The 18,948-nt window shown below is 41.8% G+C and overlaps 1 protein-coding gene across 2 annotated transcripts in view; it reads right to left on the reverse strand.

The window, feature by feature from the left end:
* LOC111868537 (muscle segmentation homeobox) overlaps nucleotides 1-18,948 on the reverse strand; it is a 143,128-nt gene that overhangs the window by 50,745 nt on the left and 73,435 nt on the right. Inside the window, exons 2-3 of one of the 2 annotated variants that reach the window (XR_002843522.2) lie at nucleotides 12,034-12,221; nucleotides 8,860-9,456 (exon numbers count right to left, since the gene is read on the reverse strand). Coding sequence is in view for 1 of the 2 variants with exons in the window: in XM_023859251.2 (XP_023715019.1) it covers nucleotides 9,094-9,456; nucleotides 12,034-12,221 (551 nt within the window). In the remaining variant the exon portion in view is untranslated. Of the gene's footprint in view, nucleotides 1-8,696; nucleotides 9,457-12,033; nucleotides 12,222-18,948 lie in introns of those variants that run through there. The other variant, XM_023859251.2, reaches the window with a different exon arrangement.

The following is an 18,948-nucleotide window of genomic DNA, read 5'->3' on the forward strand; positions in this document are numbered from 1 at the left end:
CCCACAAGCTTTTCAAGGATGGGATTGACCGTCTTATCTCCCAGTGGGATAAATGTATTTTGGAGATTACTTTTGAGGTAAGAAATGTTCTTTAATATGTTTTGGCTTCTGACCCGTTTTCATTTGACTGCCCAACTATATCTATCCCGAAATCGCCTTTATGAGGTAGTGTTTAATTAGCTAAGCACAGAGAAAACTTTACTTTTAACTCATTCATTCGTTTTTTCTTTCATCAATGGCTCTACAGCCCTTTCTTGGGCCCTGGCCTCTTCTTCAGTTTCGTAATCAATTTTACACAGACATTAGAACTCCTTGAAGGAATGATCAGCCCGTCGCAAGACAACTATCTACACAAAGGACCAAACAAACAGAATAAAAACACACAGACATCCATGCCTGGAGTTGGATTTGAACCCATGACGTCAGCTATCGCGAGAGCGAAGACAGTTAATGCCTTAGACCGCGTGACCAATGTGATTACTTTTAATTACAGAAATTATATTTCTGAAAAAGGAGAGTAGATATATTCCCAACCGTTGTGGAAACAGTACGGACTTCCGAAAAATATTAAACACAGGCTTCAATTTATGTGGTAAAATGTAAGTTTCTAGAAGACTGGACAGCAAATTTATGGAAAGTGGTGCAGCGATACACTCCTAAAGAAGCCTAAAGTACCGTTCTATGAGAGAGAGCTCTATTGGAATGACAAAGTAAAGATGGTCTGATGAAGTATATATGAGGAGAAACGGACATATTACGTGAGTTCCCTGTTAACATGTCATGGCGTGTTCCCACGTAACGGACAGAGGAAGAGCATTAAAATGCTACTGCAGCTGAGGATGCATCGCCAGCACGGACCTCGTAGAAAAGGAACATACGAATTTTACAGTACTTGGTGTTCTCTCGAATACCTGAGACCAAATTAACATTAATACAAATGAAGATTGTTAAATTATCATTATTATTCATCTTAACACAAAACAAATGACTCTCTGTGTGCATTATGTCAATCTCGTTTATAATTCTTCAGTTGATAAATTATACTAAGCAATGCTGTTACAAGCGGAGCCTAAATGAAGGTTTTGTTGTACCGTGCTGCAGCAGAAGAAGAGAAATCAGTTATTAAGCAGCTAACCAGCGGGATATGCCATGTGGGCCTATTCAGAACAGATATCTGCGGTTACGACTCATAAACAGTTATAATGACAGTTTGACAGCCGGAGAAAGTCCGTAAATAGTACGACTAACACTTTTATTAATTACTGATGTGATGCTTACTGTATTAATTAATATCTTGCCCTTTCAGGGTCAGCAAGTAGAATAAGTAACGGATCTTTGGAATGTTTGTATTCAAAATTTCATTATGTAGATTTTACTTTTATTCTCCATGTTTCATTTAATCTAAACCCATTAAAGAAATCCAATTATAAGGAATGTAGTCAAATTTGGTGTAAGGAGCTGAAGTTTCAACACCACTGTTGCAAAGCTCTGGTTTTGGAAGAAATTCTGAGCCACCTTCATCCACCCACAGTCTATCTGTCCGAGGGTCCTTAAGTAAAATTTAAGTTGTTCCTGCCTTTAATTATTTAAGCACCACGCCATGAAAACATATGTGGGCGGAGGTATAACTCCACCGTTGTTGATTTCGGCACTGCATAGATGTAAATGGTGAGCTTCCCGCCCCTGCTGCTTTACTCCCAGGGAAGGAGCCCACTTTACCCACTAGATTGGAGGTTAGGCCGCCCCACAGACACTCTGCTTACTATGGAGAGGACAAAAATCGGCCTAATAATGTTGTCTTCCCATCTCGTTCTGGGACATGGAAGTGAACATTTTTCCATGCAGTTTGCTCGCAAAATCTCTACATGCATTTCTTGTCTCCCTACGCTAAACATATTCGAAAATCATCCCCTTCTCCAAAATTTCACTATCGTAATACTACCGACCCGATCCCAGTGGGGGGCAGCGTGGTCTGAAGCATGTACTGTCTTCACCCGCTCGAACACTGGTATCGTCGGTTCGAATCCCACTTGAGGCATGGATGTTTGTGTGCGTTTATTCTGTGTTTGTGTTGTCCTGTGTGTAGGTAGCGGCCTTGCGACTGGCTGGTCTCCTGTCCAAGGAGTTCTACCGACTGTGTATAGGATCAAAAACTGAAAAAGGGGCTAAGACCCAACAAAGGGCTGTAAAGTCATAACAATAACAATAATAATAAAAATAATAATCCAGAAGGAAATGTATGGATCATGTATTTCGTTATTAGATGATGCAGCTGTTCTCCTTCTGCCGCGAGAACGATAGTGCAGCATTATCAGTGACGTAGGCAGTTACATCATCATTGGAAAATTACTAGATTCTGTTTGTAAAGTATTTCCGAATTTCATAAACTTGCGGGAAATCCGAATACACTTACATAGGGCTTTCTGCCATAAGAACACGTACGCAGCGTTTAGCGTGTGAGATGCTTCATATTCTAAATCATCCACTGTCTTCATCTGAGTTTCAGATACGTACCTGTTTATTCAGTTGCACTTGCCCCCAACATATGTTCTGTTCTGAAAGTAGTGGATAATGTTTACTCCACTACTCTGATAGATAAACCACTGTTTTACAGAAACTGATTTCATACTCATTAGAAAACTGCGTAAAGTTCTGATATCTACCCACAAGGCTACACGGCCACTTATTCCAAAGCTTGCGATATTCATTCAAACAAACAGTATACAAAATATTAAAAAAATCACTGCAAGAATCTCAGGAGCCTGAGCAACCAGTCATTTTTATATGCAGTTAGATAACATAAACAGCAGTGAAATTCATCTTGTAACTTTGCCTGTAAAAGATTGTTTTATGCTGAACTGAGCTAGAATTTTTAATGCTAATATTCAAATTTAGGGAAATGCTATACAGGAAAGTTGAAACCTAAGAAGAAAATAAGTTATCATTAGGGCTGTTTGAATTATATTTCTTTAAATAAACAACATAATACCATAAATTTTATCAGTCACATAAAATTTTTAATGTACATTGCTAATATCTATTTATACACATATTATTCATATTTCATTTATAATAATATTTACAATAATTTATCAACCATACATATGTACAAAGGTCTGCATAATACAGGGTTTTGAAGGATGTCAAGTTCACATACGCCAGGCGGGGTCATTTTGGCGATACGAATTCAAGTAATACTGGTGTTCACACTATTTCGCAACACTTTTATGACGTCACACTGCCTTCGCTCTGTTTTAGGAACATTCTTAGAAGTAATGAAAATCTACACATTTTGTTCACGTCGTCAAATTTTGTTATCGATTTGTGTCATTCTTAATGATATTTGAGCGTTTTATCATTTTTATTCAGGATGAGAATGACTTTGACATGGGACTATGAGCAATAATTCATAACATGCTTTTAATAAATGTTCACTTATATATGATAATAACATAAAAATAACTCGAATAAGATGGTTTGCCTGATGACTGTTATCGTAGTAATAATTTTTAATGGTCGCCCCATATTAGTAATTTATAGATCTCATGGTGACAGATTCCAAAGTCGAAGGACCCTTCTTCTGACAGCGCCACATTGCTGTCATCGTGTGAAGCTAAATTAGTCCGAGGCCTACTTTACTGCTTCATAAAGAATGATATATATTTCTAATGGGAGCAGCCACAGTTTATTACTTTCTTTTGTTGCCCTGTATGTGATGTAACAACATCTTCTGAGGAGAGTCGAAATCTCGCTGTTCGACTGGTTCCACAACCCGAACTCTTGTTCTTATTGCACGCAATTTTGTACCATCACAACTTTCTCTGAAACATCTCTGAAGGTACGCCATGCTTTGAATAAGGGATTTTAAAGTATAGAAGTCCTGTGTGTTTTCAGCAAAGAATTCGTGGTAATTTTTGTTCCAGTAGCAACATAAAATAACGTAGTAACCTTATAATGATGACGTAATGATTCACGTCACTGTCTAATGATGACGCCCTCAAAGATACTACAGAAGCAGTTACAGTAGTTTCGATTTCTGACAACACCTTTCGGGAATGAAGCAAAACTTCAGATTCCCAAATGAATACTTTATAAAAGGAATGGGAAGTAAATGAACGGCCTATGTTGTATTTTGGTTCACTTACAGCACACCAGAAAATATCCTTCGGCAGTGTAAAATACCATGTTTAAGTACCATGTTATGAAAGTATCGGGGAATGGAAATAAAGCAAAATTCATTCTTAACTCTGGTGCTGGATGGAGGTGAGTGGCTCGCTTCACGTTCTATCCTTTCTATACTTTGTAATATCGTATAGCACACTGGGTAGGTCCGAAGACCGATGAGGACCACAGCTGAAGAGAAATATCCTTGCCCCTTCCGGGAACCAAATCCTGAACCTCCAGACCTTAACTGGTTGATATATCAGATTTAGTCGCTTGATAGCATAGCCCTACCCAACATTAAACAATGCAATGAAAGTCATGAAGGGTATAAAACTGTGCGCATCTTTTTCGTATATCGTATCTATATTCAATTGTGACACGGCTATTGATTCTCTTTAGTTCGGGTTCTTCTCAGTTCGAACGGTGATTGGAAGAGTGAACTTGTAATTTAAAGTAAATATACGCAGCTCAGTGGTTCAGGAAAATTTCACAACACAAGATATTTTAAACATGAAGTTTATGTCAATAATATTTTAAGTTTCATTTCGTAGCTCGCAAAATAGGGTGTCCGAGAATGACTGCAGTCATTTCAAACATTTTTATTGAGAAAATAATATTACAGTGTTCACCACATGACGGTGGAACTATCAAATTTTATGTACGATATGCACCGTCCAATCTTTGGAAATAATTACGCCTCAAATATGTGACAACATTTTCAGCCTATTTGAATACCGGATGGACATGTCCGAGCGAAATGGAGAAAGATCAGAATACAACTATCTGAGTAGCTGTTTCATGCGATGAAAACTCTAGTCTCCTAGTTCTGTTTAGTTCCTCAATAAAAGTGTTCAAACCATGTGCACTCTTTGCTGCACAGTCTGTACTTACACTACATCTGCTTTACAAAGACCAGTCGGTTAATGCTGCTTAAGGAAATAATCGCTGCCACTTCTCAGAATCATACCAGAAATACTTACATGTTCTGTGAGTAAAACGTACAGCTTTTTAATGTAATCGTAGGTGGTATATGCCGGTCACGGTAGCCGAGCAGTCTGAAGCATGTACTGTTTTCGCTCGCTCGAAAGCCGGGATCGTGGGTTCGAATCCCACACAAGGTATGGGTGCTTGGTTTGCGTATGTGTTTATTCTGTGTTTATGTTGTCCTGCGTTTAGGTAGAGGTCTTGCGACGGGCTGATCACTCGTCCAAGGAGTCCTCCCGTCTGTGAAATGATCAAATGAAGAAACAACCTCGACACCGTAAGGTATAAGAGGAACGGCTTAAATAAGTAAGTAAGTGGTGTATACAGTTGCTGTTGTGTCTTAAAGGGCTAAAGCGTGTAATTTGCAGTGCATCATGTCTGCACATGTAATTCGCTTAGTGAGGAGTGGAGCCCAACTGGGTCCACTCGGCACGGAGGCTACTGATTGGCCTATTGTAGCCTTCCCCCGCTGATTATGATGATGGGGAATTTGGTGGAATGAAGATTGGCACGGGAAATCGAAGTACTCAGAGAAAACCTGCCCCAGCGCCACTTTGTCTACTACAAATCCCACTTGACCAGACCCGTGATCGAACCAAGGCCGCCGCGGTGGGAAGCCAGCGATGAACCGCTTGAGCTATGGCGCGGCCTTTGTCTGCACATGTATGAATACGTCATAAAATAAAATAGAATTCATGCATTACTAGAACAGGTAAATAATTTTTCATTGATTGAGTCGTGATATATTTAATGACATATTTCAACTTCAAAGGCTATTCAAGATCGAGTAGTAAGGTGACTATATATATATATATCAGACTGAACTGATTGGAAAGAAGGGCTAATTGTTTATTTAAGTGCACTAGACCAGCGTCTGCTTCAAAGCGCTGTCAAAGAAAACAGTCGAATCAGGATATCAGGCCTCTGTGCCAAATTTGGAACCCACAACCTCCCGTATTCGGAGTGCTACCATCCGACTTCAACAGTCTATACACAATTGGAGGACGATACAGCCGATAGAGGTTATTCTAAAAGGCCGAAGGATGACTTTGGTTATTTTAAAGAAATATTTTTATTTTAAGTAGACCCATAGAAATTAACAAATGTGAAGAAAGAGGCTACTACTGCATCGACTGGTGCAAACAGGGAGTTTCTGTCGAGCGAGCCTACCGCTCAGGTTGACAAAACGTGATTTCATCTCACTCGTAGAACTCAATGCTCATATTCTGTGACATTAATGTGAGCCCAGTGCGTGTATGTGCATTCTACAGCTTAGTAACGGGCACTTGGCAAAGTTATATAGCGTACGGTTATATACAGTAGTTGCAGCTCATTATTGGGGTTTAGAATTAAAATTAATTGCCAATATCTGACACGAGTCTTCAAGTGCCTCCCTTTGTATTCTACTTGTACTTGATAAGTGACGTACCTTACACTTGTCTTTCTAGCAATTTTCAAATGCAGGCTTAAAAATAATATTAATGATAATTTTTAATACTTTATGTGATATTTGAATTCCGTATACTTTTTAACTTCAAATAATGGAGTTGAAATAAATGTTCTAATAATTTTTAAACTTAATAATAATAAGGTACACACGACAAACCCGTTGTAATGTTGGTGTCTTTAATATGGCGAGGATATCACGAGTTAACACGGGTTAATTTAAGGAAATTCACTGATATTTTGTTTAAACAGAAATTCAATGAACATATATAATCCATTACATCTGTTACAGCTAGCTAGAATACATTTATATAGTACAATTCGTCATTGTTGGGGTATTCACCAGATATGTTAATGTATAACAGAATTAAATATGAAGATATTGGTGATGCTGTCAAGTTTGTTCAATACCGCACTAAAGGATTATTTTTAGTCGCAGATGCGGGATGAGACAGAGAGATCCTTGGCCTACTTCACCATCCCCTGATGATGAATAAGTATGGAGCGTCTGTTGAGTAATAACTGATACTGAAGAACTGAAATACTTGGAGAAAATCTGTCTCAGAGATAATTTTACGTCAGAAACCACACATGGATTACTTTAAGATTGAACTTGGACTTCCACTAATGTAGAAATTAGTTGCCCGTGTATAGATTTATGTTCCGATCGCAGTGGCCGGCCTCGCGGGCTAAGGCATGAACTGTCTTCACTAGCTCGAACACTGGGATCGTGAGTTCGAATCCCACTTGAGGCATGGATGTTTGTGTGCGTTTATTCTGTGTTAATGTTTTTCTGTGTGTGGGTAGCTGCCTTCCGAATGGCAGATCCCACGTCCAAGGAGTCCTACCGACTGTGTAAAAGATCAAGAAACTGAAAAAGCGGCCAAGATCAAACAAGGACCATAGATAGATATCTAAGTACAGATTTACGAGAAGACAGTTCACCCCCTTCAGTACTCTGATCTCGGAAACGTGTATCTTTGAGGACAGTAGTTCTGAATTACATTCGCTGACCTACATCCAACGAAAAGCCTCGACTGTGGGCCGCTAACAGGCTGAACTATGTTTATAACTTCAGAAGGACACGTTGATATGTGCTCAGATGTTGCACAATCTGTCGTCAGCAAGACACGATTTTTAATTTAAACGCGAGAATTACGGGTAATATTATAGAGCTGTAAAGAGAGCCAGGATAGCGCAGTCGATATAGCGATTGGTTACGGGGTTATCGGACGAGAAGTCGGAGTTTGAATCCCTATAATGGCAAGATATATCTTCTCTCCACATGGTCCAAACCGGTTCTGGGGCCCACCCAGCCTCCTATCCAGTGGGTACCGAAGGGCTCTTTCCCCGCCGGTAAAGCGGCCGGGTTGTGTAGCCGACCACACGCCTCCAACTAGTTGCCGATGTCAAGAATACGTGGATCTACTCCCCCATGCACCTCATAAGGCAGTGCTTAATAAGTTAAACACAGGAACAATTATAGAGCTTTAAAAACTTAAAAATTCAGGAAATCTAAACAATCATCAACTAATATGTAGATTCTAAAGGGTTCTGACAATGGTGTACAACACCCAGAATTATTGGGTTTTCGGACTTTTTCCATACTCCGGTGTTATAAAAACTAGGAACACAACGTTTTGGAAACTAAATCTCTTTCCGTCCCCAGGTGAGAGGGGGACACCTACTCTGCTGGGCCAGGCCCAAAAATTGAGGTTAGCTCTTTGTAAGGGACACAACAGATGTGTCTCCCCTCTCACCTGAGGTCGGAAAGAGATCCAGTTTCCGAACCGTTGTGTTTTCTGGTTTTTAAAATACCAGAATTTGGACGAAGTCGGAAAACCCATTAATTCTGTGTATCAGCTGACATGTATAGGACTTGATGTTTCTTGTCGGTATATCGCAGCGGATTTCGGGTAGGGGAATGAGGTGTGCCTGGAGAAATAAATGCTTACGCAATAAAACGGTTTCTTATGATTCCTTTACAACTGATCGGAGAGTTTAGTGGCCTTGTATTCAATGGGATACTTTCTGGTGTCAGTTGCTGTAAGCTTTATATCACGTCACACCAAAACAAAAATTTTGGGCCTATTTGTAATCTGTTTTACCTGTCTGAGTTTTATGGTTATTTAAGTGGTTGCTTTAGGATCCAACGACAAGATTCACACTTCAGAACCATAATTGGTTCTGGTCGGGAATGATGTGAGAATCAAAATTCAAGCAGGATTACAGGAATGTATGCATTCTTTCTTCTCACGTACTTACGTGGTTCGGAGAGAAAATGTCACTCCAAAATTTGGAAATTCTTTGAACTCCTAGTTATGTCATTGTCATGAACATGCTTAGAATTCCAGAGAGTCAAATTGATCACAGAACCACGTGCACAGGACAACAACCGAAAAAAGAATATTGTTTTTATTTATTTGCAGTACTCGAGGAGAACGTGGTGCAGGGTCTTGAAAACAGAAAGCGCAGACCTCCCGTTCGTGCGTGCGCTTGTTAGGAAAGTCCGATGGCAGAAGGAGAAGGAGAACCTGCCCGTCCAGTTGAACCAGCCGTGGCCACGGGCGAACCCATCCCTCCTCCCTGGGGGTGGCATAACCCTGACGGAGGTGGCGGGATTAAGGGTGGCATATGGTGTCTACCGAGAAGAGCGGCGGCTGTAAGGTGGTGAGCCGGACCGACGAGTAGAGTGGGGTCGTGGTGGGGGTGGAAGTACTGTTGCAGTGCGGGGTGGTGGGGACCAGGGCCGTACAGGTGCGGCGGCCGTGCGGCTGCTACAGCTGCCATTTTCAACTTCTCAATTTCGGCTTCTTGCAGTCGTTTCGCCTTGGCGCGTCTATTCTGGAACCAGATCTTCACCTGAAGTGAGAATAAAAGCGAATTTAGTGCCACCCCATCTGCAATTTCAGCTAAAATTAATAAAATCACAACATTTACAACTCAAATAGCCCGTTTTTCTTTCTTCACGAAGAGGGTCATGCTTGTAGCATCATCACTGAACCTATTAATGTGCCTGTCTCCTGCAGACCCCTTAAGAAAAGGCCTGATAGCAACATCGTACCGCATTAGAGACCACTCCACATTTGTAACTTTTAATTTCCTGCAATCAGTGACACTAACTCTATCGGACATGCAAGCTTCTGATTAGGATGTGACCCTGCTGCCATTTAATATAAAATTATGAAATGTTGTGACCCGCCAATAGGCCTACCGCTTATAACAGTAAGGAAATTTGAAAACAACGAGGAACTGCAATTATTTGCAATGTACTAAGAAATGTATTTTTTTCCCTTGGCACTACAGCCTCAGTAGAACTATGCCTACCTCCATGAACTTCTCCGTTCACTTCGGTTTTTCTAGATCTTACACATTCGGAAGGACTCCTTGGGCTGGTGATCAGCTCGTCGCAAGGACTCTACCCGTACACATACACAGAAAAATGCACACACACAAACTAAACATCCATGCCCTGAGTGGGATTCGAATCCACGATCCCGGTTTCCAAGCGAGCGAAGACAGTACATGTCTTAGACCGCTCGGCTACCGTGACCGGCTCTAAGAAACGTATACTTCCTCTTATTGGCTAGTAACACATGGATCTATAATTGACATTTTGTAAATCTTTGAGGCAAAACTCAGAGGTTCATATTCTCAATGCGAGACGCGAACCTAATGCAATGTTCATAAACAAATTTAAAAAAATTCGCTTATTGGGGGTGTAGTCCAACTGGGTCCACCCGGCATGGCGGCCACTGATTGGCCTATTGTAGCCTGCCCCGGGTGATTATGATGGTGAATTTGGTGGAATGAAGATTGGCAAGGGAAACCGATGTACTCGGAGAAAACCCGCCCCAGCGCCACTTTGTCCACTACAAATCCCACTTGACCAGACCCAGGATCGAACCCGGGCCGCCGCGGTGGGAAGCCAGCGACTAACCTTCTGAGCTATGGCGCGGCCTTTCATAGACAATTTCCTAGCGTAATGGCCTGTAAGAACAGAATGTTGAATGATATATAAATATATAATGAAAATGTATAAGCTCCAAATAAATATAAATATTTCTGTTAAAAAAATAAAAAAATAAGAAAGCAGTCTTCTGGAATGTCGTGCCGTGCAGCTATTGTGTTAACCGACGTTTCGGAGGAACGTATCGCCTTCATCGCAGATTTTCTTCTTTTTTCTTCTACCCTGAAAATGGAGGCCATACATTCCTCCGAAACGTCGGTTAACACAATATTTACAAGGCCCACATACCAGATTGCTTTCTTCATAGTCACCACCGTGAAAACCTCATATCTTTTAATGAAAAAATAAATTCACGGAAGTAACTTAGAAGTGTATAAGAAATTTATGGGTCTTAACACAGCAAGAGAACGAACATAATGCGACCCCGAACACAAAGCAAGCGCGAGCTTGTAGACAATAAGTCCGAGCAAGGCAGGATGGCGAACATAGAACCAGCAGGAATATAGTACTGGACCGAGTAATGTGGGAACCAGAGCGTAGTATGAGTCCTAGTGTATTACGAGCCCGAACATAGAACAGGTACGAACATAATGTGGAATATAGACCCGTTGCTAAGCAGTGAATCTGTAAACATCGGCCGTTGCTCGGTAAGGTCCTCACAATACGGGCATGCAACAATAGAATTACGGTATTTTCTATGCTATTCGCGCCGCGACTGTTGCTATGCAACGTCTAGGTCAACACTCCTCTACAACAATAGAGGCTGTTTTCTGTGTGGCCAGTGCGGAGGTTATATACCGACAGTTACAGACAGAACATATTTCAGTTTTAAGTGACATAGTTACATGTGAGTTCTCGGTAGGAGACGGCCACGGAAAGTTTGTCGACTGCAGACTTGGTTTGTGATTGGAAGATTTTGTTTGGTTGTAATACTTGGAGTGTGTAATCCAGTGAGACTATTATAGTTTCCGTTTTGAGATCCGTTGCCAGGAGACGACTACAGAAGACGAAGAATACTAATGCGTGTGCAATGGTGAAATGAAAAGCGTGTAATTCAGCAATAGCCCTCTGATTTGAACGTAATTAAATCGGTCTGGACGCTGTGGAGAAAAATCTCTTACCCCTGACAGGAAACGAATCGCTGTCATCCACCCCATAGCCCGTCGCCATACCGACTGAGCTCTCCTGGATATCCATGTGTCCACCATGTTGTTGTTATAGATTGCAGGAACTTAAAAAATACGAATTTTGGGTATCCCCCTGTTGTTACATGTGCTGTGTTTTAAATACATTCCAGAGTATTATTTCAAGGAACCGAAATCCATAAGCCTAATTTGTCTTCACTGTAAGAGACCGAATTTCACACACGCAAAAAGGATTAAACTCACTTATTATTTTTTAATCATATCTGGAATTAGTATTTCCTGAACGCGCAGTCTTTCCTGTCCAACCATCCATCGGGTACTCACCTGTGTCTCAGTGAGGTGCAGCGAGGAAGAGAACTCGGCCCGCTCTGCGATGCTCAGGTATTGCTTCTCCCGGAACTTCTTCTCCAGAGACAGCAGCTGCTGAGTTGTAAAAGGTGTCCGCGGCTTCCGGTTCGGTTTGTGTTTCCTCAGATTACATTTCAGTTTAGGGGGGTCGCCACCTCCCGAATCTGAAGCATAAGAGAAAAGCGAAATGCCTTTACTCGAATGAACAAGAAACACGTACACGTTCGTTTGGACAGGCAATGAAATATGTTGGACGCTACTTTTGTCCCATGACTGGACACTCAAAGTGGGTTTATAGGCAAGGCACTGCCATAGCTAAGAAGGATAGTCGCCTGTTTCCCACCGCGAACGACCATGTTTAATCCCAGGGTAGTTCATGTAGGATTTGTGGTGGACGAAGTGGCACTATGGCAGTTATTCGCGCAGAATGAAAGCCCTTTCTTTGCCAGTTATCATTTTACCAAAACTCCATTCTGTTTTCTGTCTCTCGCAGACGATGCAATGTACCCTCCTGCTGCTAAGTAACAACGGAGTAGCGCTCATCTTATCTAAAACGTAGCAAAGCCTTACATATCAGTTCTAGGAGCCGGGATAGCGCAGTCGGTATAGCGACTGGCTACGGGCTGGACGACCAAGGGGTCGGAGTTCGAGTCACGGTAGGGTCAATAACTTTCTCTTCTCAACATCGTCAAGACCGGCTCTGGGGCCCATTCGAGCTCCCATCCGATGGGTACCGGGTGCTTCTTCACCAAGGGTGAAGGGGCCTGAAGGTGACCACTCACCTCTAAATAATGTTGAGGTCAAGAAAATGTGGATCTACACATCCACTCCCACATACTCTATGGCGTAGTGCTTAATTAGTTAAGCACAGAGGTAACTTTATCTTTTTATCTTATATGTGTGAGAACTTATGTACTGCATGTTATGTATGTATATACCCTAGGGGCTCCGCTTCGCTTACTAACAAGTCAATCATAATGTTCAATATTGAATAAAGTACGGTGATGTCAGTATTTTAAACTGTATAGCGTTCAATGAAAAGCCGGAATATCGACGGACTACAGGCTGGACGGCCGAGGGGTCGGAGTTCGAGTCCCGGTAGGGTAAAGAATATTCTATTCTCCATGTCATCCAGACCGGCTCTGGGGCCCAACCAGCCTCCTATCCAGTGGGTACCGGGGGCTTTCTCCCCGGGGTAAAGCGGCCGGGGCTTGAAGCTGACCACTCACCTCCAACTAGTGCCGAAGTCAATAAAACGTGGGTCTATACAGCCATGCCCCCATACACCTTCATAGGATAGTGCTTAATAAGTTAAGCACAGGGGGAACTTTACGTTACTTTAGAGTTAAATGACAAGACAATTGGTGAATAATTTGTTTGGAAATGCTGTGGAGTGAAGAGGCGAAATGTTGAATGGGGTACTACGCCGGTATTCCCAGGAGGGACAGAAAAATTACCACAACTCTCGCTGAAGATAACCCGTACCCTGGTTTCGAAACGAAATCCTCCCGAATAGAAGTCTAGGGCGTTACCCCTACATTAGCTTGCTCGAAAGAAATGCGTGTTTTAATAAGGCCTTCCAATAAGCATTGCTCATTATCATGACGGAAGCTGACGTCAGAGAGACTGTTGCTGGCAGATCCGCTTACTGGCAGAATTGGTACTGCCTCGAACTAACAATTCTTCCGAGTATTGTATCACAGCAATCTCACGCAGCACCTTTACGCTTTTATTGTCTAGGGAGACAGACTACAACTGACTTAAGCCTGCATAATAATTAATATGTTAATCACAATGAAATAATTTATTATTTTAAGTAATTAACTAAATGTAAATAACTATTTGCAACCATATATCAGGACTTCTTTAGTTTTCATACATGGAAATAAAATTAAAATAAATCGAAAACAATAGGTTTAAAATTCTATTTTGGCTGCCTTTGAAACAAGGGACGTGCTGAACCAAAACGATTCAAAATTCAATTCACCCGACGTATAGCATAACACCGACCCAGTACGAAATTTAGTCGACATCCGTTCTGCATATTTAGAGATGAAAGCCAGTACGAAGATATTACCTCTCCATTGCACGTACATATATGCATTTTATACATAACAGACGTAGTAGAAAGGGTATGTAACATTTATAATGCCGGTCACAGTAGCTGCGCGGTCTAGGGAATGAACTGTCTTCGCTTGTTCGGACGCTGGGATCGTGGGTTCGAATCCCACTTAAGGCATGAATGTTTGGTCTGTGTATAAGTTTATCCTGTGATTGTTTGTCCTGTGTTTAGGTAGAGGCCTCGCAACTGGCTGATCCCTCGCTCAAGGAGTCACCTATCATCTGTGAACAATGACTGCGTTACTGAATAAGAGGCCAGGGCCCTGAATGGGCTGGAAGAGGCACTGAAAAAAACAAAAACATAAAAGTTCCGAATAGCCAGTAAACATCCAGACATGAACACTACATCACATGCTTATATCAGTGTGGTATCCTGTATATGATGTCCGGAAAGCGAAATACGTGACCAGCGGTCACTCTGTTAGTCATTGAAGTGGTTTCTATTAATTTTTTCGCGGATACTTTTTACGTTTTATGAAATATGCACCCATTAACTGAAGGCGCAGCTATTTAACTGACGATGCAGAGCTTCTGAGTTTATTCCGGTTACGTCTGCTTCAATTCCTGGCCGACACCCTAATGTTTCTAAATTTCTTTGTGGTCTTCCTCACTCCCTTAAGGCAAATACCAGCATGGTACCGTCAAATAGGCCACGATCGTGTCCTCCCAGCCATTGAAAATCCATTGAACCCGATCTTTTTCTCACATACTGTGATGCTCAATAACCAATACAATTGTTACATAACCGTTAAAAGTTCACAATCCATTCAATCAGTAATAAATTTTATAAATTTTAAAAAAGTTTACAATATGTTTTGTAGTGATATGAGACGGAATATAATGAACTTATACATTTATTCAGTTTAATATTCTTACAGGGTCGAGCACAGGGGCCGTGCGGTCTAAGGCATGACCCGTCTTCGCCTGCTTTAACACTAGAATTGTGGGCTTGAATCCCACTAGAGGCATGGATGTCTGTGTGAGCTTATTCTGTGTTTGTGTTGCTCTGTGTGTAGGTAGCGGTTTTTCCGACGAGCTGATCTCCCATCGAAGGGGTCCTACCGACTGCATATAAGATTAATTACCTGCAAAAGCGGTAAGGACCAAAGGGCTTTGGAGCCATAGAGAAAGAGAGAGAGAATATTTGTACCGTTGATTTGTTATATTTTGATTATTTTGTGATGTTAGATCTTAAGGAAATGGAATGTTAGTGTGTGGTCTGTTTTAACTAAGATTTGACTTCATTGGCTGGTTCTTGTGAACACGGTAATAGAACATTGTGTAACATAATAAAAAAAAACGAATAATTTATTGAGCAGCTGAACGACCGTTAGCTTCTCAAGGAAGGTTCTGTTCCATAAAGTAAGTGAGTGCGGGCTCTTGCGAACGCGTAAAGGACCTTCGTGTCCCATAAAAGGCGAGGCATTTCGGACCAGCCAATGAACAATTAGCTTTCAAGAAACACTCTACTCCAAAGCATTAGAAGCGTGTTACTAATTCTATGCAGTGAAGTGTCTGTCCTGTTGACTGCAACCGAGCCAGTTGGATCGGGCAGTAAAGCTTTTGACTTGTATGTGGTCTGTTCGCAGTTTGAATTTTGACTACTGCCACTACTCCGAGAGGCATATTTCGCGGTTTCTCTCAGAAACTCCAGCACACTGTGGATACAGTTCCTTCAAACAGATCACAAACATATTCTTTAAAATTCATCATAGTTTACTTATCCCACTATTGGCGCAGTCAGTATAGCGACTGGCTACGGGCTGGACGACCGAGGGGTGGCAGTTCAGGTCCCAGTAGGGTTAAGAATTTTCTTTTATCCTTGTTGTCCAGACCCGCTCTGTGGCCCACCCAGCCTCCTATCCAATGGTTACCGGGTGCTCACTCTTTGGGAGTAAAGCTGTCGGGACGTGAAGCTGACCACTCACCTCCAGCTAGCGTAGCGATCAAGAAAACGATGATCTATCCACCCCCCATACATATATTTTCATGGCATAGCTATTAATTACGAGTATTTAAGCGCAGGAAGAGCTTTTCCTTTTTACTATTCGGTACTAGAAGACTTACAGCGTGAGATAGAAACAGAGTAGCTACATTAACGGCCTGCAATTAAAATGTATTGTCACGTGTTCGAGTGACGATAGACGGGTTTTGACGTGATGTCTGGATTTACTGTACATCATGCATCTCGTGACTACACTTTACAAATCACTGTCACACACAGACTAGTGCTCTCAGTCACGTCATCACTGCGCTGCTTGGTAACGTCTTCAACAGTGGACGTTCCTCTGCTCCCAGGCTAACGTCCTCGCAGGCTGGCGGCCATCTCACACCAAATTCCCACCCTTCTAACTGCCGTCTTGGAAGCTGGTGCTCCTCATATATCCTCTGCAAAGACCGCACAGAAAACACAGCTTCCAACAATTCTTCTATTCTTGGATAACGTGGATATCCACGTGAACCCAACAGAAAAGGCCATTCCTCTGTTGCATGTGCAATCGTTGTAATGCTGAGTAGTTCACTGTTCCGTAACCTAGTAACGGATCTCCCTTCAGTTATATCAAAATATATTGTGACGGAATGCTCAAAGCATTAAGGTGTGGAACCGGAAAGCCTCGCGTATTTTTATAACGCTGTCAACAATAGAACTTCAGTTATTTAGTAGCGAAAGTCTCAATAATCACGACAATAGAGGAACTATAGAAGACATCGATTCCTATGCACCGCATACAGAAACAGGTTTCCGTTATAACGGCTACGTAAACATTGTTCTCACAGCAACAGAGAGGACGTTTTCATGACAACGCGATATCAACTGTTCGACTCGATATCCTCTCTTCGGTGCTCCAAGAGCTACCTCAAGAGGATTACTAGAAGATTACCAGAAATTACTGGAGATAAGACACATCTGAAACCTCATGAGAGGTTCTTTATTCCAGATTATCACTTTTATCGAACCGATCGCTACCTGGGCAAAAAGGTGGAACTGCCATTGCAGTTAGAAAAGGCATTCCCCATAACCCCTTGTTTCAGCAGAAGCGACAGGGGTGTGCATACCTCTTGGTAATATTGAAATAGAAGTCAGAAGAAGAAGAAGAAGAAGAAAAAGATGATGATGATGAAGTCAGAAGTGAAGTCTTTAGTTTATGTGGTATAGTTACAGTAACCTTTAAGGCTGCGTCATAGGTCAAGCGGTTAGTCGCTGGCTTCCCACCGCAGAGGCCCGGGTTCAATCCCGGGTCTGGTCAAGGTGGATTTGTGGTGGACAACGTGGCGCTGGGCCTGGTTTTCTCCGAGTACTTCGGTTTCCCCTGCCAATCTTCATTCCACCAAATTCTCCATCATTATAATCACACGGGGCAGGCTACAATAGGCCAATCAGTGGCCACTATGCCGAGTGGACCCAGTTGGACTCCACCCCCACTAAGCGAATACAGTAACGTTTAGAATGTTATCATTGTTTGTAGTTACGAAACGTTACAGTTACAGTAAGGTTGTGTTACAACTAATTGTAGTTCCGCCTGGTGAATATCCAATAAGTCGGTTCAACTAATCCGGAATTCATTAATTATTTGTCGCGTTATCAGGATACGTGACAATATTTTGTCTTCTTCTTTTAAAAGTGAATTTTTATTTGCAATGCATGATTATCAAAATCAATGAGGAATACAAAATCCTAAAGATCGCTTTAGAAAACTTTACGCGTAAAAAGATGAAATACATTTGTCCATATTTATCTTTCTGGAAAAAGCTGGCACAATATTGTTATTAAAGCTATCTTAGAAATGTTAGTAATTCACAACCTTCTAACATTTCCGATTTTGTATATAGATACATCAATAAGCCCTGAAAATAAAAATGTCTTTTTATCTACATTTTCTCTACTATGACACAGGGGTCAAAGTAGTGAACCGCGACTTCAGTAACCTAAACAGCGAAGCGACCACTTTATTTGCATGTGTTTAAATACAATGCTACATTTTAATTTGTAAATGGATTTGCTAAAATTGTTTCAGCATGAATTAATCCCTTACTCAAAATAGACAATAAATAAAGACCGATACGCTTCTAAAATGAGTCATACGACATTTCACACACACACACACACACACACACACGCGCGCGCGCGCGCGTTTATACGTGTATATACGTGGTACAGTCATTAATTTCGTGGACTGTGGTTTTATCGCATCATATTACAAGGTATTCACATACATTTACGCAGATCCACATCGGCCCTCAAAATACTGTACTTGCCGTTGGCCGCTATGCAAGTCTGCCAACGTTGATATAGCTGCCGAAAACACTGCTGAAACATATTGACAGGAAATTCCCGCACGGCGTCTTTTGTGGCATGGACGACCTCCTCGGACGACTGAAATCTACGACAACGTAGCTTTGCTTTCAAGCGTTGAAGGAGAAAGAAATCGCACGGTGCGAGATCAGGTGAGTACGGAGGGTGTAGCAAAAGGGTGACGTGTTACCTTGCCAGTTCCTCATGGACAAGAACAGAGCGATGTGCAGGGGCGTTGTCGTGTAGCAACAGCCGATTCTTCATACGCCAAACGTTTCGCTAGGGGATTTGCCTAGTTTCTAGCAGAACGTGATATTTGCCCGTTCTTCAACCTACCATATTTTCAATTTCTGCCACTCGCATGTCACAATAGAGGCCGTAGTTCTGCTTACACTGTTTGCACATAACTAGCTCTTGCTGTGACGAGAAATGAACCGGCAGGGTATATACTCGTGTGTGTATGTGTGTGTGTGTGT

The sequence above is a fragment of the Cryptotermes secundus genome, unplaced genomic scaffold, assembly GCF_002891405.2.
Source record: "Cryptotermes secundus unplaced genomic scaffold, Csec_1.0 scaffold275, whole genome shotgun sequence".
In the NCBI taxonomy this organism is placed as follows: Eukaryota; Metazoa; Arthropoda; class Insecta; order Blattodea; family Kalotermitidae; genus Cryptotermes; species Cryptotermes secundus.